General features: G+C 38.7%; 1 protein-coding gene across 4 annotated transcripts; it reads right to left on the bottom strand.

Moving 5' to 3' along the window:
* Nucleotides 1–684: 684 nt before the first annotated feature.
* Nucleotides 685–14,277, bottom strand: LOC107811871 (NADH dehydrogenase [ubiquinone] 1 alpha subcomplex subunit 9, mitochondrial). 4 transcript variants are annotated; one of them, XR_001654013.2, is made up of 13 exons: nucleotides 14,099–14,277; nucleotides 13,874–13,961; nucleotides 11,837–11,901; nucleotides 11,657–11,742; nucleotides 11,394–11,478; nucleotides 11,240–11,310; nucleotides 5,813–5,944; nucleotides 3,786–3,901; nucleotides 3,579–3,702; nucleotides 3,400–3,468; nucleotides 1,523–1,643; nucleotides 1,237–1,431; nucleotides 685–1,124 (listed from the first exon to the last, which is right to left on the bottom strand). XR_001654013.2 is itself a non-coding variant. In XM_016636861.2 (12 exons), the coding sequence occupies exons 1-12, from the start codon at nucleotides 14,193–14,195 to the stop codon at nucleotides 1,292–1,294; spliced, it is 1,194 nt and encodes a 397-aa protein (XP_016492347.1). In that variant the 5' UTR covers nucleotides 14,196–14,277; the 3' UTR covers nucleotides 1,126–1,291. The 4 variants fall into 4 exon arrangements, 1 of the variants encoding a protein (XP_016492347.1); XR_001654014.2 differs by having other exon boundaries at nucleotides 685–1,101; XR_001654012.2 differs by having other exon boundaries at nucleotides 685–1,114; nucleotides 14,099–14,276.
* Between the last annotated feature and the right edge of the window lie 9,209 nt (nucleotides 14,278–23,486).

Genomic DNA, 23,486 nt, shown 5'->3' with positions numbered 1-23,486 from the left:
TTTATAAATATACCGAAAGCAATAAATTCAAGTAAACCTAAAATTATATCTGGGCCCTACGGACAATCCCCAAACCAAGAAAGGAATAGATCACATGGCAAAACATGACACTAGAAACAAAACTGCAACAAAAGCGAATAGCAACATCGATAAGATTTGCAGATGTCTACCCTTTATCTTCCCCTGTCGAAACCCTCTATCAAATTTCACATCTTTCATGGAAAAGCATACACCTGGATTCCCCATCTTCACCTTGCTGCCAACCAAAATGGAATTATTGACTCCCTGAATGTTGTTACTTATGTAGATGTTTATGCAGCAGCAATCATGTGATTCACCAGAGCAGCCACCACGACGTGCAACGATGGTCGCACCTACGTTGCTTCCTTCCAATTTGACATCAAGAGTTTTTTCGATGAATACAAGAGATATCAACTCTCTCTACTTTTAGACTATTTTATATTAGAGAATGAACTGCAAAGCGGTTTCCTAAACAAGAAACGCATATGCTCCTTTGGAATAACTTGATCAATACTTCCTTCCAGGATTCACCCTTACAGGCTAAAGGTGTAAATTGTGGAACATCTGACGTTCAGATTTAAACTAGTTGTTGAACGCACAAGACGCATAAAGAAAAAATGGCTGCACTTCCTATCTACATAGGCTGAAATTTGAAACAAACAATTTCCCACCAGGAAGACACCATTGGCATTGTAAAGTATTTAAGTATGTATTTTGTTTATTTAGGAGACTTACACGGTGCTATAAAATATTTGAACACCCAAATAGAAGAACAGCAATGACAAAAGTTGGTCAGAAGGAATACACTGAAATAATATTTTTTACCCTGACACTCACTACAATCATGTTCCAACTTTTTTTGGTTACTACTTAGGTGAAATGCAAAAGGGAGAACACACAAGTGAACTCGAAAGAGAAAATACAATCTCCTTGAGACAACGGCACAAAAAACACCTAAAATCATAGTTAACTCCATCTTTCCCCCAAAAAGGGTGTAGGTCTCAGCATTACACAACATGCATTTGCTGAAAAACTCCCTTTGCATTTATTTTCCTGTTATCGCGGCTGTACTCCAGAAATCTTGTAAAAGAAGCTGAAATTAACTTATACAAATGTATATATTGATTAATAAAATGTCTACAATGTAGGCAGAAAAAATTAAGAGCGGAATAAAACACTACTCGGTTAGAAACTTGTAACAGAGGAAACAACTACCTGCACCAATCTTTCAAATAAGATCCAAATGCTGTTCATGCTAGACCAAAGAACTTCATGGATAAGATTCAGGAGACACTCTTTCACTAACAGTTGATCCATAATTTGGTCCACCTTTACGATACTGGATAAGAAATTCAACCGGATAACCCTTCACCTTATGGGGCGCAAGCCCTAGATCTTCAAAAGTCAAGGCTGAAAAATAACCACAAATTGAACGGTGAGGATGCGTATGTATGAGACGTCCAACAGAAAGTCAAATATTAAATAAGATATGGAGGCAAACCATCTTTTGACACAATGTTGTCAGTGATAATGGCTTCAATTGCATCCAGATTAAATATCGTAGGGGTAGGCATTGGAGCTGGAACCTTTTTAAGCAAAAATTCTCGAGGAGATGCAATAGCCTGAAAAGAAAAAAGCCAACTCCAAAACGTAAATATCTCAAACAAGTTTCATATGCAAGGATCCCTATACTATCCTGAACTATCAACAAGGACAGAACAAGGACCTCCACCGGTTGCATATCACTGAATGCCATGTGACCAAATAAGCACAACAAAGTTGAGACTAGAACACGGAACACCTCCAATAACTTCAACAATTCAAACCAGATATGGAAAAATGCTTAAATCAACTTTGAAGTTGAAGATCGTATTGTATCCTCCTCCCTTAAGATAACCTTGTTCTAATTTCTTTAGTTGGAAGACAAATTGAAGCAGTCTAATGAGAATATGTTTTCTTTTCCTTTTTTCATAGAGATTAGTTAACTTGAAATTAAATGAAGAAAGGGAGAAGGGAGGAGGAAACGAGAGAGAGAGAGAGAGAGAGAGAGAGAGAGAGAGAGAGAGAGAGAGAGAGAGAGAGAGAGAGAGAGAGAGAGAGAGAGAGAGAGAGAGAGAGAGAGAGAGAGTTTCCACACACTCAATCAACCAATCAACTATGGCTCAACTCCATACTAGTTAGAATTGGCTATACGAATCCCTTGTATCTCCCAATATGTTCAGTTCTACTTCAGGTCAATACCAAATAATTTTTCTTCAAAGGCAAAAATGGGAATTCTCTAAAGCTAAAGGTTCGGAATTCACTCCTACACCAAATTGCAATTCTCTAGCTAGAATAAAAGGACTCCCATCAAACACCAAATGCTTGATCCATTCTTCCATTTTCCATACCTTCCACATTTTTTCTATCACCAACTACCTCAAACTCTGCTGCTAAAGTTTAAAATATATTTACATCTCTGCTTCAATTCAAACTGCAAATAAAATAGTCATTGTCCTTATATATGAGTTAATATAAGAATATTGGCAATTTTTTTATAATAAGTAAAAAAATTCGTAGAGTTCACCTAGTTAATAAATAGCATGCTCCATGTGTCATATTTACATGCTATTGCTAGATTAATGTAGTCAAATTGGTTGTGCAAGTTTACCAAGTTAATAAATAGCATGCTCCATATATCACATTTATATGCTATTGTAAGATTAATGCAGTCAAATTGATCCAAAAAAATTTACTGTTAATGCAGTCAAACTGATTAAATTTTTCTTACTGTTAATGCAGTCAAATTGAGTTTGCTTCATCTCAAGTTCTGAAAGACAGACTATTGGGTCCATTACATCTGATCTGCAATGGAGAAACCTAATATGCTTTGTCATATATGCAATTGGACTATAGCATCTATCCTGATATTGGTTCCTATAAATTCTTTACTACTTAGAGTGAACAGAGAAACCTAAAGTGCCACATAAAAGGTAACATACGGAGCACCTTTTTTATTTATTTATAAGTAATCAAAATTTTTATAAATACTTGTACTAAGCCAGTGCTAAAAGACATAATTACAAAAAGTGCAGTTCCTCTATTGTATCTAGAAATCCAACTTCATCATGTACAAAAAGCAGGTAGCACCAGGTAAAATAAGGAGCACTTAGTTAAGAAGTACAACATTCTCATACCCAGAGATACGAGCAGGTTTCCAAATCCTAAACTTCCATAAACCAAAAATAAGACACCTAAAGTAACAGATAGACCCACTTACAAGACAAGAAACATATAAAGTGAATATAGAAGATGTGTTTGAAAACTTGGTTAGAGATAATAAATAGTGATAAAAAGTTGTTATTGAGCCATAGAGAAACCATTCATTTAAGAACTTGCCTTAGCAATAGGAAAAGGAACATTCACATAGCGTGGCCATTCACGGATCATATCAAACATGAGCTCTGCCTGTTGCAAAATATGATCAGCAGAACTCCATTAAGCAATTTAATTTAAAGAATGAGATACTAAAAACAGGAAAAGCAGTAAGGAAAGAGGACAATAGAGCAGATATTGACCAATTCATGCATAGTGTAAACATCTGGGCCACCAAGTTCATAAACTTTTCCCATGCTGATACCATTGTCTTTCAAAGAAGCAACAATTGCAGAAGCAACATCAGCAACGAATACAGGTTGAATTCTGCAAAAGCATTTCTAAGAGCATGAGCCATAGATGCTACATAAATTCTCCCAGAATGACAATAAATTGTTACAAACACATACTTTGTCGAACCATCTCCGAACAGAGGGATAAAACCATATTTCTTTGCAAAGTGTGCCCATGGATTCAGAATTCTATCTTCTGTACCAATCATCACTGCTGGTCGCATTATGGTCGCCTGAAGATGAGTGAGCAGATCAGCAACTTCACCCCCAAAACAATAATTTAAAACATTTGAGACTGGAGTAAGCACATTGTAACTTGAGGAAATCAAACTAAATAAAGCAACATAAGATATCCATCAGGTTATGACAATTTCCTTTCTTTTTTTAAGCAAGCAAAAGGGAAATGGTTTTTACCTGCACATATACAAGGTTAGGGGAAAGCTTCTTCCAATTCCTTGTCTGATAATAATTATGTTTACGTGGTGCAAAAACTTCCCAGTATACAACTGGAACTTCTTCCAATTCATTTTCCTCCTCACCTATTCCTCTCCGCTTCCTCATGTTCTGTTTCAAGCCACTATGGCCCAGTAACTCATTGTGTGACATCTTTTCCGTCCAGTGGCCATAAGGTTGGTGGGTGTGTTATCCACCAAAACTGCTTCACCCCCATCCCCATACCTGGTTGTTACTCTACCCCACTGGTCTTCACAACCAACCCCCGACTGTTGCTCTTTACCCCTTTCACCAACCTACTGCCGTTTGATCCCCTCCCTCCCCTCCCCACAACAAACACCAAATTTCCCACTTACCATTAACCCATTCTCCATTTTTTTTCTCCAGGAACACCGGATCCTGCTCTGAGATCTACAATTTCTTTATAACTTAATTAGAATTCTTTGAAGTCATCTTCTTTTGTGTACTTTCTTGGTCCTATTTAATAAAATACATTTACTTGATCAAGAAAAAAAAAAGAAATCACCTTTTGTAATTATTGTGATCTCAGTTATGTAACTCATAGAATTCTTTTTCTTCAGAGAAATTGTCTTGCAATTTTGATTTCATTTTCTATTACTTCTTATTTCTAGTCATTTACTGTAATTTTTTGTCCTCTTTTTCTTCTTGGGCCTCTAGGTGTCAAAATGGGTGCAGGAAGTAATACTACTGTTAAGTTCGACCTGAAAGCAGAGAGAGTACCAAAAGCGAAAGGCACAGGAAAGCGCCAAATTTTGTTGGGGCTTTCCCGAAGCGAAATTAAAGGCACTAGGCGAAGAAAAATTAAAAATAGATACATGCACAGCAAGGAAAGATAACTGCGAACACAATAACAACTTTGGAGGAAAGAATTGAAATAATTATAATTAAGTGAAACATACAAAGTAAATATTATGTCAATCAAGCTTAAAAGCCATTTTAAACTTATTTATTTAGATGAAAAGATGCATTCAGATTTGTGGAGAATGTTTTTCTCAATTTTTGATATCAAGCATGCCTTTGAAAACTAGAGGCTTGGAAAGTTCATAGAGCCATCAACAAGTTACTTCATCAAAAAAAAGTTCATAGAGCCATCAGGAGAATCTGGAGACTGATCCCTGTTAGCTTCTTTTGGTGTTTGTGGACAGAAAGGAATAGAAGGTGTTTTGATGGTGTATCAACTCCAAATCACTCTATCAAAGCTAGGTGCTTAATGTATCTCTTTAGTTTGGCACAATTTGTCCCCTGTAGATTCCCCTGACAATTGCTCCCTGGTCCTATATTAGCTTCTCATGTATTGGAGCTCACTCATTTTTTGTTGGATTCTCTTTTATTCTACTTTTGCACCTTCTTGATGCCATCAATGAGCTTAATTCATAAAAAGTCAAAGATGCAGTTTTATTTTGTTGTCTAGTACTGCCTTCTCAAAGACAGTGCCAGTGGTTGATGAGGTGCACACATTTGCACCTTCATAAATTGCCACTCAAGTGAGGCTAAGCACACAACCAGGCTTTAACTGAACTTCAGGGCTTAAGTGCGCATTGTACGAGCCTCTAATAAGGCTGCCCATATGATACATGTCTTTTTGGGGTGGGGGAGGGGGAAGAATAAGAGCGTAATTCCAGCCTGAAAGGTACATGTAATAGATTAAACATAATTTGGCTATGTTTCACCTCAGGAAGTTCGCGTGCAACAGCTTCTTCCGCCGCAGCTTTAGCTCTGAGCATTCTAGATGGGGATGTAGGAGACACCCCCAAGCAAGAAACTTGTATAAATCTCATGATACCACCGTGTTCTTTGGCGATCTGCCAACATAGGAAGTACATATTACTACACACAAAATACTCTTCACAAACGATTTCAAAAGGAGCAGAAAATGGTGAATGTCGCAGATCATCAATTGCAACCAGAAACATTGCAGATATAAGAAGTACATGCTAGTGCAGACAAAACACTCTTCATGAACAACTTCAAAAGAAAGGGCAGACACTAGTGAATGTAGTAGATCATTTAATTCTCTCTGTCATTTCCAGTACTTTAAACCAGAGTATATGTTAAGTCCTAGTCATCCATCTCGGGTCATCTTACTACAACAACAAAGCTGACAGAAGAAAGGATCACTAATTTGCACGTCATTTGACGTGAAAACGGAAGCTAAGACATCAAGGTCGCCAGTGTCATGGTTGGTTACAGCAATGGCAAGAGATTGAAGCAGACATTTAATTCTAAGAGAACGACACTCTCTAGCCCATTTAGGATGTCATGAAAAAACAAAAAAAAATCAATTAGTACAATAAGGGTGTAAAGTTACAACATATTTTGAGATTTGTAAAATGATGATGATATTCAATAATTAACAAAATTGTTCTGCGGTTGGTAACTGCGTACGATGGGATGACACAAGGGGACTGGGTAATTTACTTTTCCTGGTAAAGCATCTAATCCTTCCTACTTCTGTTGTTTGGTAGAACCAGAAGCAAAGTAAATGCGATTTAATTTAAAGGGGCTGAAAGTTGAAGGGGCTGGAAGGCATATGCAACCCTTCAATTTTCTTCTTTCCTTAGCTTCATCGGCGCATATAGGATAGACTCATGCCCTCCTCAACACTAACCAAAAATAGTGTGACTAAAAGGGTTGCAAATGATTTTCAAGAACCAACTGAATCAAATTGAACTTGAAATTTCTCCAAAATTAGTTGGTCTGGTCTTGAGAATGAAACAACCAACAAGTTTTTAGTTCCCTTGTTACTAAACTTCTTGTAAATAATTATGAAAGGGTAATACCCAAACAAACAATTATCTTCATCAAATCTCTCTCTATATATATACATAAAGTTGGCCATAGCTGAGGTGATGTTGTACCTCTTTTAGGACAAAATAGAGTTCTTGGCCTATATACAGTTATACACACACACACATATATGTGTAAAAATTAATTAAAAAGCCCAAAATTCATGTATATTTAATTTAGTAGATATCTTAACGTGTTCAATTGGTTTTTCTTCCCCCATAATTCGTTTTGTTTCAAAACTGTTTCTTCTTTTATTTGCAATTAATAGCGTAACCTTGAGATTCATTATAAGCAATTCATATTATGTCCATCTGAATATTTGTCATCTATCATAAATTTTGTTAATCTTTTTAAGGCATATGCAACCCTTACATTTTCTTCTTTTTCTTTGCTTCCTCACGCACATAGGATAGACTCATGCCCTCCTCTACCCTAACCAAATATAGTGTGAGTAAAGGGGTTGCTGATTTTCCAGAACCAAACTGAATCCAAAGTCCAAACCGAACTTGAAGTTTCTCCGAAATTAGTTGGTCTGGTCTTGAAAATGAAACAACCAACAAATTTTTGTATAGGTCTCTTACAAATTCTTATTAGTTTCCTAGTTACTAAACTTCTCGTACATAATTATGAAAGGTAATACCCAAACAATTATCTTCATCAAATATCTCTCTTTCTATATATATAAAGTTGGTCATGGCCAAGGTAATGTGGTACCTCTCTTAGGACAAGATAAATAGGATTCTTGGCCTAAGAGAGGTGCCACATCACCTTGGCTATGACCAGCTTTATATATAGAGAGATTAATAAAAAGTCCAAAATTCATGTCTATTTAATTTATTAGATATCTTAACGTGTTGCTTTGGTTTCTCTTCCCCCGTAAGTCGTTTTGTTTCAAAACTGTTTCTTCTTTTATTTGCACTTAATAGTGTAACCTTGAGATTCATTACAAACAAATCATATGATGACCATCCAAATATTTGCCCTCTTGAATAAAATTTTGTTAAATTTTTCAGGCATATGCAACCCTTCCATTTTCTTCTTTTCCTTTGCTTCATCACCACACATAGGATAGACGCATCCCTTTCTCTACCCTAACCAAAAATAGTGTGACTAAAGGGGTTGGAAATGATTTTCAAGAACCAACTAAATCAAATTGAACTTGAAATATCTCCCAAATTAGTTGCCCTGGTCTTGAAAATGAAAAAACCAACAATTTTTTGTATACATTTCTTACAAGTTCTTCCTAGTTTCCTTGTTTCTGAACTTCTCGTAAATAATTATGAAAGGGTAATACCCAAACAATTATCTTCATTAAATATATATATATAATGAGTTGGCCATAGCGGAGCTACTGTAGCACCGTTCTTCGGACAAGATAAATAGAGTTCTTGGCCTAAGAGAAATGTCGCATCACCTTCGTTATAACGAGCTTTATATAATACACACACACATATAGAGAGAGAGATTAATAGAAAGTCCAAAACTTATTCATATTTAATTTATTAGATATCTTAACGTGTTCATTTGGTTTCTCTCCATAAGTCGTATTTGTTTCAAAACTGTTTTTTCCTTTATTTGCAATTAATAATGTAACCTCGAGATTACAAAATTTTCATATTATGGTCCATCCAAATATTTGTTATCTTGCATAAAATTTTGTTAAGCTTTTCAGGCATATGCAACCCTTCCATTTTCTTCTTTTCCTTTGCTTCCTCACCACACATAGGATAGATTCATACCCACTCTATCCTAATCAAAAATAGTATGACAGAAGGAGTTGCAAATGATTTTCAAGAACCAGCCGAATCCAAATCAAACTTGAAATTTCTCCAAAATTAGTTGGTCTGCTCTTGAAAATGAAACAACCAACAAACTTTTGTATACATTTCTTATAAATTCTTCTTAGTATCCTTGTTGCTAAACTTCTCATTACTTTGGGCCTTTGGGGTAATACCCAAACAATTATCTTCATCAAATCTCTCTCTTTATATACATAACCAAAGTGATGTAGCACTTCTCTTAGACCACGATAAATAGAGTTCTTGGCCTAAGAGAGGTGTCACATTACCTTGGCTACATTATATATATATAATTAAAATTCCAAAATTCATTTATATTTCACAAATTAGATATCTTAACGTGTTAATTTGGCTTCTCTTCCCCTATAAGTCGTTTTGTTTCAAAACTGGTTCTTCCTTTATTTGCAGCTAATAGTGTAACATCGAGATTCATTACAAACAACTCATATTATGTCCATCCGAATATTTGCACTCCTGCACAAAATTTTGTTAAATTTTTGGTTTTTGCTACATGCCTCTCTAGACCATGACTTCACAAATCCTATTTCTATTTTAAAGCTACTTATTTTATTATACTTTGTAAAGAATGTTTTTAATCATAAAATTTATAACAATAGTGATTTAGTTATATTATATAATTTTTTACGATAGCACGAAGCGCGGACAAATTAGATAGTGATAGCATAAATGGAGTATTCATGTTTCAATTTCTTATACTGGTTGAGAAAAAATTATTTTTTGAGGTTCTCAAAATTGACATTACTTTAGGTAATGGCATACTTTAGGTTCTGAAGATTTTTACTTTTTTACAAGGTAAAGAATTTTATTAATAATGAGAGAATCTCCCATCTATAAGTAATCTACCAAAAAGTAGAGAACTTACAACAAAACATTTCAGTTGAAGGAATTTGTTTCTCTCCTTTTTTTATTACCGAGAAATCACCAAGGGCCAGTGGTGAACGGTTCAAAGCTCAGTGGATCATCCTCTACCCTTCTCCACTTTAGACACCAGGCTTTTATCTGTGACAAATACGAACCTGTGACATGCATCTAACCCACATAGCATGTGTTGCACTTTTACCACTAGATCAAAGCTCTGCGAGTTGTTGGAAGAATTTGTTCTTATGCATATTTTAACTATCATATTTTAGTTGTACTCGTTAAAGCCTCTTTGATTAAAAAGTGAATCTTCTTTACATTCCATAGTTATGTTCTTAGTAATTTGGCTCAAAAATTGTTCCCAAACATAATATAATATAATAAACTGATGTTCTAAAAACTGATTAAGAGGGTCAACCCTACCAAGACAGTGTGTTTTCACTACTCTTGGTTTGATTTTGGTATTAAAAATCTGAAGCCATTATGATTGGTTTGGGCTTGGTCTTAGACACAAACTGGGCCACCTGAAATATACTCCCTCCGTTTCAATTTATGTGAACCTGTTTGACTGGGCACGGAGTTTAAGAAAAAATGAAGACTTTTGGAATTTGTGGTGCTAAACAAGTCAAAAAGGGGCCCAGAGTATTTGTGTGGTTATAAAAGTTTCTCATTAAGGGTAGAATTGTAAGCAAAATTATTTCCAAATTTAGAAAGAGGTCATTCTTTTTGGAACAAACCAAAAACGAAATAGATTCACATAAATTGGAACGGAGAGTAATATAATAAATTGATATTGTAAAAACTGATTAAGAGGGTCAACCCTACCAAGACAGTGTGTTTTCACTACTCTTGGTTTGATTTTGGTTTTAAAAATCTGAAGCCATTATGATTGGTTTGGGCTTGGTCTTAGACACAAACTGGGCCACCTGACATATGCACACCATAAAGTAAGCAAGCAACATCAGATTCATCATTTCATATCATGGCAATGATCATATCACCATCAATCTTATCATCTCCAGAGTACATTTTTTATTGTATATTTTTTTATGAGAAAGGTAATAAATTTTTAATCATATAATTCCCACCCTATTAATGAAACTAAGTGAAAATTCATGTTCTTCGCTAGGTCAGAAGAATTATGTTTCCCACAAAGTGCACAAACTAGGGTCAGAAAGACAGATAAGCAAATAGGCAGATGCACTGTCAGTCTGCACACACGTACACAGAACTTTATCTTTCTGAATCTGTTATATTGAGTAATGACATACAAAAGGGGAAAAGGGAAACATTGAACAACAGAAGAAAAAGAGGTTTGTCCAAGTAATACCAAAGTTCAAGTTAAGATAAACAACAGTATTGAGAACCACAGGATCTGTAAAGAGAAGAAGATGATACCACTCTCAGAACCAAAGGAACAAGTTGTAATAACTTGATGAGTTAATTTTAGATTGTCTTCAAGTATTTTAATACCCAAGTTGACGCATTGGACAACATTTTACTTATCAAGAAACAGAAACAGATCACCCAAAAAATGCAACGGACAGTATTTTCAAAATTAACATGAAGCTTACTTCAGTGATATTCAACTAATCTAAGTACAGAATAAAGCAATATAGCAACAGAACCTACCATTGCAAGCTGTTCAGCCATATGGTGGTTGACTTCCTCAAAGCTGTAATTTCTGGTCTCATATTCCCTTCCTGGAAACCATAGAGTTAAAATTACCGCAATAGTTAAAAAGATATCTTTGTGGACCACGGACTAAGAATTCTAGAAGACATACCAATGAGATTGATCACAACATTAGCTTTTGCCATCACAGCTTTAACTGAATTTTCATCCCTGGGATTGTATTTCATAGGAACAATCTGGGCAAGTTAAACAAAGAGAGGCAGAAACCTCATAAAAATGAGAAGCACTTTCATAAGTAATCATAACTCATGTCTGTTCGCTTAAGATAAAGCTCAAACATTTAAAAAATACTTAAAGAACAGATCACAATAAAATAAAAGAAGATCTATTATGGCAGCACAACTGTCAGTATACCTGTCCTAAGTCACCCATTAACTTGAGATGACGAGGAGAATCCTCGGATCCACGGAAAGGGACCAAGACTTGAGTGCCCATTTTAGCTAAAAACCAAGAAAGGGAAAACAAGCACTATTTAGCTTAAGTAACTTCGTCTTATAGATGATACGTTTTAAAAAGAAGGGGATATGAGGTTACCAAGCTCTTGCACGACATAACGCCCAAGAAATCCAGTAGCTCCAAAGACTGTAGCAACGATTCCACTACAAACAATGGATTCACAGAACATATAAAATTAACAAACACATACTTCTAACTGCACACATCAAAATGAAACAAAGAATCTGCACCAATAAAAACACGAAGAAAAAGCTACAACTCATCATGTAGGTATTCAGGAGAACCAAAAAGCAAAAAGAACATGAAATCCCAAATCATACAACAACTATGACTTAATCGAGTAAAAATGACTGTGATTAAAAACGACAGACAAAAATCCATCACAGTATTAAGAAACGAAAATGATGTATCAAATTTAGTGGAATAGTATAAGATTACAAAAACTACTATCCTACCTTCATCCCAAACTAGTTACGGTCGCTATATAAATTCCATATTTCCATTTTCCTCTATTTGAGGCCCCTTTCATTTCAATATTCATAATTTGACTCGTAAGACAAATACTCCATCCGTCCCATTTTATGTGATTGTATTTTGATGGACACACTGACGCGTCACATTCAAGGGGAAGTGTCATGGTGTATGCTATTTGCAGATGACATAGTTCTGATTGACGAGATGCGAGGTGGTGTTAATGAGAGGTTGGAGGTTTGGCGACAAACCCTGGAGTCTAAAGGTTTCAGGTTGAGCAGGACCAAAACTGAATACTTAGAATGTAAGTTCAGGAAGCAGATATGGATGTGAGGCTTGATGTACATGTTTTCCACAAGATAGATAGTTTCAAGCACCTTACAGGGAAATGAGGAGATGATGAGGATATCACACATCGTATTGGAGCAGGGTGGATGAAATGGAGGCTCGCTTTCGGTGTCTTGTGAGATAAGAATGTACTACTAGAACTTAAAGGTAAGTTCTACAAAGTGGTGTTTGGACCAACTATATTGAAAGGAGCGGAGTGTTGGCCAGTCAAGAACTCTCATGTTCAGAAGATGAAAGTAGCTGAAATAAGGATGTTGAGATGGATGTGCGGGCATACCAGATTAGATAAGATTAAGAATGAAGTTATTCGGGAAAAGGTAGGAGTGGCCCCCGTGGAGGATAAGATGCAAGAGGCGAGGATGAGATGGTTTGGACATGTGAAGAGAAGAAACATAGATGCCTCAGTTAGGAGGTGTGAGAGGTTGACCTTGGTGGGTAGGAGGGGTAGAGGTAGGCCAAAAAACTATTGGGGAGAGGTGATTAGGTAGGACATAAGCACAGCTGGAGCTTACATAGGAGAGTATGGAGGTCGAGAATTAAGGTGAAAGGTTAGTAGGCAGTCGAGCGTTCCCTTTTTCTTTCCCAAACCAGTAGCATTAGTGTTAGCATGGTATCTCTTTATTCTTGGATTGCTGGTACTACCTACTGTTTGAGTGCTTTCTTTCGCCTCAGTTTTCTTAATATCTTGTTGTTGTTATCACTTGTTGCCACTGCTTTTTTTCATCTTGTCTTTAGCCAAGGGTCTATCGCAAACAATCTCTCTACCCTCCCAAGGTAAGGGTGGAAGGTTAAGGTGGAAGGTTAGTAGGCAGTCGAGCGTTGCCTTTTTCTTTCCCAAACCAGTAGCATTAGTGTTAGCATGGTATCTCTTTATTCTTGGATTGTTGGTACTACATACTGTTTGAGTGCTTTCTTTCGCCTCAGTTTTCTTAATATCTTGTTGTTGTTATCACTTGTTGCCACTGTTTTATTTCATCTTGTTTCAAGTTAAATTATTTCTAAATATAGAAAAGTATCATTCTTTTTCGTACAGGCTAAAAGAAAGTGCATCACATAAATTGGGACAAGGAGTAGTTTTCCAAAGGTTATCAAAAGCAAGCAGTTATCTAAATCTAGAGATCAAATCTTAAACTTATCCCTACACAGGAAAACACTCGACCAAATGCAAATGTACCAATTTGATTAAACCATTGTCTCAACAAGTTGGTACCATCTATACACACATACGAAAAAAGATTAAAAACAAGAATAAAACCCATAAATGAAAAGAAAAAGGTTTGACGTATGGTATTTTACCTAACAGATGATCTTCCACCAGTTCCCTTGCGAGCTAGATGTCCGCCACCACTGGTGGCAACGTTAGATGCGAACCGCGAACAGTAATCTGAAATAATAGAATGCGCACAAAAAAAACTAGAACTCAATCCGATAAGAGATCACCGCTTTTAGGAAAATTCATCGAAAAAAATGAAAACTTTAGTTGCCCTAGAAATGCGTAAAGAGGGGGAAAATGATACATACATTGATCATCAGAGGGGGGATAGAGAGACTTGAAAGATGAAATTGCAGGTGAATGTTTCAGAGATTGGTGCCCTAATTTTCTCGTGATTGCCTGCATCTTGTTCTCAGCCGAGCTCGAGATGGATACCGCGGCGCTGTTTGGGAATTGCGAAAAAAAGTGCACTGAAGCTGTTTGGAAAATTTATATTACGTCACCGAATTACGGCAGCGGTAAATACAGTATTACCCTGTCACTCTATCGTAGTAATTGAGTGAAGCTCATTTCTGTTTCAATTTATCTTGCGCTCATTTTTAATCTGTTTAGAATCATTTTATCCACTAAATTTTTAATTCCGATCTTCCTTATAACCTGTTTGGCCAAACTTCTAAAATTAACTTATTTTGAGAAGTATTTTTTTTTAAATTATTTTTTTAAAAGTATTTTTGGTGAGAAACAGTTTGTGTTTGGCTAATTAATTTGAAAAACACTTTTGAACAGTAATTAATGCTTGGCCAAGCTTTTGAAAACTGCTTCTAAATGTATTTTTCTCAAAAGTGCTTCTAAGAAAAGTGCTTGGAGATAAAACTACTTTTTTTTTCTTCTCAAAAACTGCTTCTCCTTCTCCTAAAAAGTATTTTTTTCCTTCCAAAAGTTTGGTCAAACATCTCAATTTTTGGCCAAAAGTACTTTTGGCCAAAAAAGCACTTTTGGCCCAAAAAAACTTTGCCAAACAGGCTATTAGACCGGTGATAAAAATGATATGACATGTTTAATACTTCAAAATTTATAGTTTATTTGGTCAAACTTTTAAATCAGCTTATTTTGAAAAAAATTTTCTCAAAACAGTTTGTGTTTGGCTAATTAATTTGAAAAACACTTTTGAGCATCAATTAGTGTTTGGCCAAGTTTTTTAAAAGTGTTTCTAAGTATATTTTTCTCAAATAGTGCTTTCAAGAAAAAAATTACGTTTTTGTATTTCTCAAAAACTACTTTTGTTTCCACTCAAAGCTTAGCCAAATTGAAAAAAATACTTTTGGCCAAAAAAAAAAGTATTTTTGGTGAGTAGAAGCTTAGCCAAAAAGGTTATTATATGTTAGCCACATTAAGGGATCGTTTGGTTACCAAGTGGAATAAATAAGGATGGATTAGCTATTCCACTTTCTAAATGAGATAGCTAATCTCACCATTTTAATATAAAATTTATTTCATTATTGACTAATATATCTATAACCAAACATTAGATAAATACAATTCTATATTTTATCCCGGATTAGTATCTTAGTCGCTATTACACTCTAGATTGAACTAAGGAACGGAATTCAAGGGTGTATATGGGTGAAACTGAGCCTAAGGGATGCCTCGGTTTCAGATGAAGCGAACAGAGCAAGAAACGCAAAGGCAAGAAATCGGAATCGAGGCAAGAGACCCCATGATCCGTGGTCCAAGCAAAACACCGGCCTTCGGGAGTATCGGGGCCATGACCCCCAGGTCCGGTTCAAACCCCAAAAGCCTCGGAGGGCATTACCAGATAATCGAGCACGACCAACAAAAGGTCGTGATATCCGCGACCAACTGGATATCACGACGTGGACCTCGGCACGTATCAGCAGAGAACCGGTGATTAGTTAAACATAAGATTTTTACCTTTTATGGAATTGTACTTAGGGTAAACTCTCATACTATATAAAGGGGAGTCTTATTATTCAGTAGGGACACGGTAACACGCATATCAAGGCAATATACTATTATTTACTCTATTATTCAAAATTCTTACTCTTGTTCATCAGTGCTTCGTTATTGTGAGTCCGGGATCGAGGGCAGGCATCTCATTAAGGTTGTTATTGTGTCCGAATCACCCCCTTTAAGTGGTTTGACAATCTACTACATCCTTTATCTGTTTAATCTAATGCAATTTATCGTTTGTATTGAATTAATCCGCATATATTTAAAACCACATATAAATTCAATTTTTATCCGTTTTTTAGGGTAAACAGTTTGGCATCCACCGTGGGGCTAAGGATAATAGTGGCAATTTGATACATATTTTCATAACGCACTCTATTTTACACTTATTTTTTGAGCTTTAATTTAGGTCAAATTAAAAAATGTCGAACTCCCAATCTGCCCATTTGAACATGGATCCTGAGTCTGGCCACCATGGTGAAAACAACAACGTGGTACCGAGCAACGAGATACCACCTGCTGACCCCAACGGAGTCTCAATCGCTAATCTGATCGATACTAACTCACACGTGGCTATCGAAGCAAACTTGCATACTAACTCCGAAAATAGCATTCGCGGGGGAGCCCGGCTGGTAGCCCGGAGCACACACGATGGCGAAGGTGACGGGATCAACTTGCCCGTGATCTTCAAAATGTTACAGGCTCAACAGGCAGCGGTAGCCCAGTTGCAGAACCAAAGATGAGCCCCCAGCAGAGTTGAGCCCGAATTGTCCCGGGAGCAGAAATGAACCAGCCACAGAAAGGTCGGATGAAGCAGAACCCGAAACTAACCCCGAGATAAAAAAAAATGTTTGAGGAACTGACAAAACAGGTGGAATCGGGAGAAAAGAAAATCAAAGCCAACGACAAAAAAGTCGAGACCTATAACACCAGGGTCGACCAAATCCCGGGAGCACCACCGATACTGAAGAGCCTGGATTCTAAAAAATTTGTCCAAAAGACTTTCCCTTCGAGTGCAGCTCCGAAGCCGATCCCAAAGAAGTTCTGTATACCCGGACAACCGATCCCAACGAACATGTGACCTCTTATATGTATGCCATCAAAGGAAATGACTTGGAAGATAATGAAATCGAATCCGTTCTGCTGAAAAAGTTTGGAGAGACCTTGTCGAAAGGAGCTGTGATATGGTATCACAACTTACCTCTTAATTCTATTGACTTGTTTGCAATGCTTGCATATGCCTTTGTAAAAGCGAACGTCGGGGCCATGAAGGTCGAGACTAGGAAATCAGATATTTTCAAGGTAAAGCTGAGAGATAATGAGATGCTCGGGGAATTCGTATCGAGGTTTCAAATGGAACGGATGGACCTGCCCCCGGTCGCAGATGATTGGGCCGTTCAGGCCTTCACCTAAGGACTCAATCCCCGAAGCTCATTAACTTCACAACAGTTGAACAAAATCTGATAGAATACCCGGTAGTAACTTGGGTCGACGTCCATAACCGTTATAAATCAAAAATCAGGGTCGAAGACAATCAGCTCGGGGCCCCTTCCGGGTCCGTTAACCCCGTCAGAGCTGGTGACAGATCCAAAAGAGGCATTGATCGTGAACCAAGATCGAATAGAGACCGGTATCAACCATACAATGGAGATCGAAGGGGTAATGGGTCCGGACGCAACACTGTGAAAAATGAAAGAATAAGTGACCGAGGTCATAACAACCGGGGACTCATGAGCAAAAGAGGTTTTGACAGACCCATCGGGTATAAGGAAGCACCAAGGTTATCAGAGTACAATTTCAACGTCAACGCTGCCGCCATCGTATCAGCCATCGGACGCATCAAAGATACTAAGTGGACTCGACCATTGCAATCTAATCTTGCCCAAAGGGACCCCAACCTAATGTGTAAATATCATGGCACTCACGGCCACAAAACCAAAGGCTGCCTACAACTGAGGGAGGAAATAGCCCGGTTATTCAATAACGGACACCTCCGAGAGTTTCTGAGTGATCGAGCCAAAAATCACTTCAGGAATAGGGACTCCAATAAGCAGATCGAGCAAGAGGAACCTCAGCACGTCTTTAACATGATCATTGGTGGGGTTGACGTCCCCTAGAGTCTGACGTTAAAGCGCACTAAAATGTCCATTACATGAGAAAAACGGACTCGAGATCATGTACCGGAGGGAACCGTATCTTTCAACGATGAGGATGTTGAAGGCATCATGCAACCACACAATGATGCACTGGTAATATCTATACTCATACACAAATCTCGAGTCAGGCGTGTGCTAATTGATCTAGGTAGCTCGGCCAATATCATTAGATTGAGGGTCGTGGAATAGTTGGGTCTACAAAGCCAAATTGTGCCTGCAGTCCGGGTTTTAAACGGGTTTAATATGGCATGTGAGACCACTAAAGGGGAGATAATCCTGCCGGTAAACACTGCCAGAACCGTTCATGAAGCAAAGTTCTACGTGATCGAAGGAGATATGAGATACAATGCTCTATTCGAGAGGCTTTGGATTCACAACATGAGGGCAGTTCCTCGACACTACATCAGGCATTGAAATCTCCCACACCATGAGGGATCAAAACAGCTTACAGAGAGCAACCGGCTGTAAAAGAAATGTTCGTGGTTGATGAGGTGGTCCATATATCTATACTCTCAACATCGAAGAACCCGAGTTCGGTCACCAAGGAAGAAACCAAATAGCAATCAACGACACCGACACCGACCGAACCAGAAAATCAGGGGGGTAGGCGAGGATGATGATTACGGAGTCCCCAGGTCTTTCATAGCCCCTAATGATTTCGATGCCACCAAGTCAACGGTTGAAGAGTTGGAGCAAATCATATTGATAGAGCACCTGCCCGATCGGAAGGTATACCTGGGCACGAGGCTTACTCCCGAGCTCAGGGAAAAACTCATTGAATTTCTTATAGCTAATGTGGATTGTTTCGCTTGGTCCTATCTTGACATGACAAGGATCTCGCCAGAAATAACTACTCACAATTTGAGCTTAGATCCGAAGTTTCACCCGGTTAAACAGAAGAGAAAGCCTCAGTCCGAAGTCAAGCATGCATTCATCAAAGACAAGGTATCCAAACTCCTTAAAATAGGTTCCATTCGGGAAGTTAAGTACCCGGACTAGTTAGCAAACGTAGTGGTAGTGCCTAAAAAGAGAAATAAATTAAGAATGTGTGTAGACTACAAAGACTTGAATAAGGCATGTCCCAAGGACTCTTTTCCTTTGCCTAACATCGATAACATGATCGATGCAACGGTCGGCCATGAGATACTCAGCTTTCTCGACGCCTATTACGGGTACAACCATATCCAGATGGATCCGGGCGACCAGGAAAAGACTTATTTCATTACTAAATACGATATCTATTGTTATAATGTAATGCCATTCGGACTAAAAAAATGATGGTGTCGCTTACCAACGCCTAGTAAATCGGATGTTCGAATAAAAAATAAGGAAATCAATGGAGGTTTACACTGACGACATGTTAGTTAAGTCCCTGTGAGCATAGGACCATTTGAAATATTTGCAGGAAACCTTCAACATACTGAATAAATACAATATGAAGTTGAACCCGAAAAATGCGCATTCGGAGTCGGGTTCGGGAAGTTCCTCGGATTCATGGTGTCCAATCGGGGAATCGAGATCAATTCTGACAAGATCAAGGCCATAGAAGACATCGCCGTGGTAGATAATGTCAAGGTCGTTCAAAGACTAACCGGACGCATAACTGCCTTGGGTCGATTCATTGCAAGGTCCTCCGATAAGAGCCATCGTTTCTTCTCGTTATTGAAGAAGAAGAAGAACTTTGTTCTTCTCGTGGACTATGGAGTGCAGCAAGCTTTGGAAGAGCTCAAACGGTACCTTTCGAGTCCGGCTTTACTTCATACTCCGAAGAAAGACGAGTAGTTGTACTTATACTTAGCGTTATCTGAGATAGCGGTGAGCGGAGTCTTAGTTCGGAAAGAAGAAGGTACGCAATTCCCTATTTATTATATTAGCAGGACTTTAGGTGTGGCAGAAATGAGGTATCCTCACCTAGAGTAATTGGCGCTTGCTTTGCCAAGCGCCTCCAGGAAGCTAAAGCCATATTTTTAATGACATCCCATATGTGTCGTGACTATGTACCCACTAAGGAATATAATACACAAACCCGAGCTCTCGGGATGATTGGCCAAATGGGCAGTGGAAATTAGTGGGTACGATATTGAATACCGACTCCGAACCGCAATCAAATCTCAAATTTTGGTTGACTTCGTGGCCGATTTCACACTAGCCTTAGTACCCGAAGTCGAAAAGGAATTGTTGTTAACCTCGAGGACCTCCTCGGGGATCTGGAACCTCTTTACGGATGGTGCTTCAAACGCAAAAGGGTACGGGCTCGGCATCGTGTTGAAGCCGCCCACGAGTAATGTAATTAGGGAATCTATTAAACTGTGAAATTGACTAACAATGAGGCCAAGTTTGAGGCCATGATTGCGGGTCTTGAACTGGCTAAAAGCCCGGGGGTCGAGGTGATCGAAGCCAAATGTGATTCCCTCCTTGTTGTAAATCAAGTCAATGGGACGTTCGAAGTGAAAGAGAAACGAATGCGAAGGCACCTGGATAAGCTACAGGTAACACTACACCGATTCAAGGAGTGGACCCTGCAACATATACCCCGAGATCAAAACAACAAAGTCGATGCTCTAGCTAACTTGGGGTCGTTGGTTGATGACGATGAATTCAGCTCGGAAACGGTCATACTACTCATAAAATCGGTAGTGGAAGAAGGACACGACGAGATAAACTTGACAAGCTTAACTTGGGACTGGATAAACAAGTATATAGATTACCTAAAGACTAGGAAGCTGCCTTCGGATCCTAAAGAATCGAGAGTTCTGTGCACAAAAGCGGCCATGTTATGCTTGTCCAAGGATAACATACTGTTCAGAAGAATGTTCGATGGCCCACTCACCATAAGTCTGGGACCGGGACACCGAATATGTTTTGAGTGAAGTTCACGAAGGCACCTGCGGGAACTACTTGGGGGCCGAATCGTTGGTTCATAAGATAATCAGAGACGACTATTACTGGATCGACATGGAAAAAGATGCGAAGGAGTTCGTACGGATATGTGACGACTGTTAGAGGCACGCACTGATGATCCATCAGCCCGGGGAACTACTGCATTCGGTCTTGTCACCTTGGCCATTCATGAAGTAGGGAATGGACATCGTTAGTCCCCTGCCATGGGCACCCGGTAAGGCTCAATTTATATTATCTATGACTGACTATTTTTCTAAATGGGTTGAAGCTCAAGAATTTGAGAAAGTCAGAGAAAAAGAAGGTATTGATTTTATTTGGGACCACATAATATGTCGGTTCAGAATACCGGCCGAGATCTTATGTGACAACGGGAAACAATTCATCGGCAGTAAGGAAAGCAAATTTTTCGAGCACCATAAGATCAAAAGGATACTGTCAACACCCTATCACCCCAATGGGAATGTGCAGGCGGAGTCTACAAACAAGACCATACTCCAAAACCTTAAGAAGAGGTTGACCGATGCCAAAGGAAAATGGAAGGAAATTTTGCCCGAAGTTCTGTGGGCATACCGTACGACCTCAAAGTCTAGCACTGGGGACACCCTATTTTCGTTGGTCTATGGTGTCGAAGCACTAATACCGGTCAAGGTAGGAGAACCGAGTTCCAGGTTCCGATATACGACCGAAGAATCAAACGGTGAGGCCATGAGAACGAGCCTGGAACTACTGGACGAGAGGCCCCTCGACCGGTTGGTCGCCCCAAAACAACGAATCGAAAGGTATTACAACCGGAGAGCCAACCTCCAACACTTCAATATCGGGGAGTTGGTGTTAAGAAAGGTGACACTGAACACTCGGAACCTGAACGAAGGGAAGCTGGGACCGAATTGGGAAGGTCCATATCGAATTATCGAGATTACCGATAAAGTTTCATACAAACTCGAAGCAAGGAACAATGAGCAACTACCGAACAACTGGAACGTAACCCACTTTAAACGATACTAATGCTAAGGTACGACCTCATTCATTCTTTTCTTTACATATATTGCTATTTGGACTAATACTTTCAGGCAAAAACCAAAGGACGATGTAGTTGTTAGGCTTGAAAGCATGCGTTGCACTCTTTTTCCCTTGAACCGATTTAGTCCCAAATGGGTTTTCCGACAAGGTTTTTAATGAGGCAGCAAAGGATCATGCTAACTTAGAATCAAAGCCCGGTTGTGAACCGGAGTCGATGGTCACGTCAACAGTATCTGAGCCCTCTCGATGATCGACCTCGAATATTGGGGGCCATCACCCTCGGGTAATATTTTTAGCAAGGAAGAAAACTATGTGCTTGAGCAATCTAGGCTTGGTGGATAGGATTTATTGTAAGGGCAAAACAATCAAATGAACCGTGCCCGCATAGACCACCTAAGCCATAACACGAAGCTTGTACACACTTATAATTTTGTGTATTACACACAGGAATGAAAGAAAGTTTATACCTTGCAGATATATATTTTTCCCCTTAAGACTATTACATTTTGTTTCTTAAGCATAGCGAGCCCAAGGACCACCTCTATCTGGATCCAATAGATCACCCCCACTCAGGGATTGTCGTCCAAGACAAACTCGGACGGTTCGGGCTATCAAAGCCCGAAGGCACAAAAGCCTATTAGGTAGTGCCTAAGCTTAAAAGGCTACGGCTACCCTTGGGTAATATTTTTAGCAAGGAAGAAAACTTTGTGCTTAAGCAGTCTAGGCTTGGTGGATAGGATTTATTGTAAGGGTAAAACGGTCAAATGAACCATGCCCACATAGACCACCTAAGCCATAACACGAAGCTAGTACACGCTTACAATTTTGTATATTACACACAGGAATGAAAGAAAGTTTCTACCTTGCAGATACATATTTTGCCCCTTAAGACTATTACACTTTGTTTTCTTAAGCATAGCGAGCCCAAGGGCCACCTCTATCTGGATCCAATAGATCACCCCCGCTCGGGAATTGTCGTCCAAGACAAGCTCGGACGGTTTGGGCTATCAAAGCCCGAAGGCACAAAAGCCTATTAGGTAGTGCCTAAACTTAAAAGGCTACGACTACCCCCGCTCGGGGACTGCCGTCCAAGACAAGCTCGGACAGCTCGGGCTATCGAAGCCGGAGGTACAAAGCCTATTGGACAGTGCCTGAACTTAAAAGGCTACGGCCACCCTAGAAATGGCTCGGAGACGTCCGAAACCCGTAATCAAAACATAAGGCCTTCAAAATTCCAAATCGATTTAGAGGTTACCCTCGGCAAAATTATAGTCTAAAAACATCTAAACAAGCACTTTGGGGAAAGATTCCAGTCATATCGAACCCCCACAAGTTTCAAACAAAATTTACATCGAGAACAAGTCTTGTTCTCACCTCCGAACAAAGACATATACTACGTTTTATTCCATGCTAAGGCATTTGAAATCTTTGCAATTATAAAGAGGATGCCAAAAGTAATAGACTCGAAAATTGCCGAAAAGAAGAAAAAAAGCATTATATACATTCCAAAAAAGTCTTTACAAAGGCCAACAGAAACGGCCTCAACAAAATAAGTGTTCGAAATACAAAAACAAAGAAAAATCCCCAAGGCACCTAAGCCTGATCTTCACCGAACCCGCCTCGTCACTAGAGCCGTCGGGGTTTTCCC

The sequence above is a fragment of the Nicotiana tabacum genome, chromosome 19 (assembly GCF_000715075.1).
Source record: "Nicotiana tabacum cultivar K326 chromosome 19, ASM71507v2, whole genome shotgun sequence".
NCBI lineage: Eukaryota > Viridiplantae > Streptophyta > Magnoliopsida > Solanales > Solanaceae > Nicotiana > Nicotiana tabacum.
Note: the sequence above shows the minus strand (reverse complement) of the source record. Positions and strands in the feature narration are given on the sequence as shown.

Excerpts from the sequence above, each read along its gene's own strand:
- LOC107811871 (XM_016636861.2), bottom strand. The coding sequence starts at position 14,195 with ATGCAGGCAATCACGAGAAAATTAGGGCACCAATCTCTGAAACATTCA. Across the intron at positions 11,743-11,836 it reads TTATGTCGTGCAAGAGCTTG|CTAAAATGGGCACTCAAGTC; the intron begins GTAACCTCATAT and ends CTTGGTTTTTAG. Across the intron at positions 3,902-5,812 it reads TTGCACGCGAACTTCCTGAG|GCGACCATAATGCGACCAGC; the intron begins GTGAAACATAGC and ends ACTCATCTTCAG.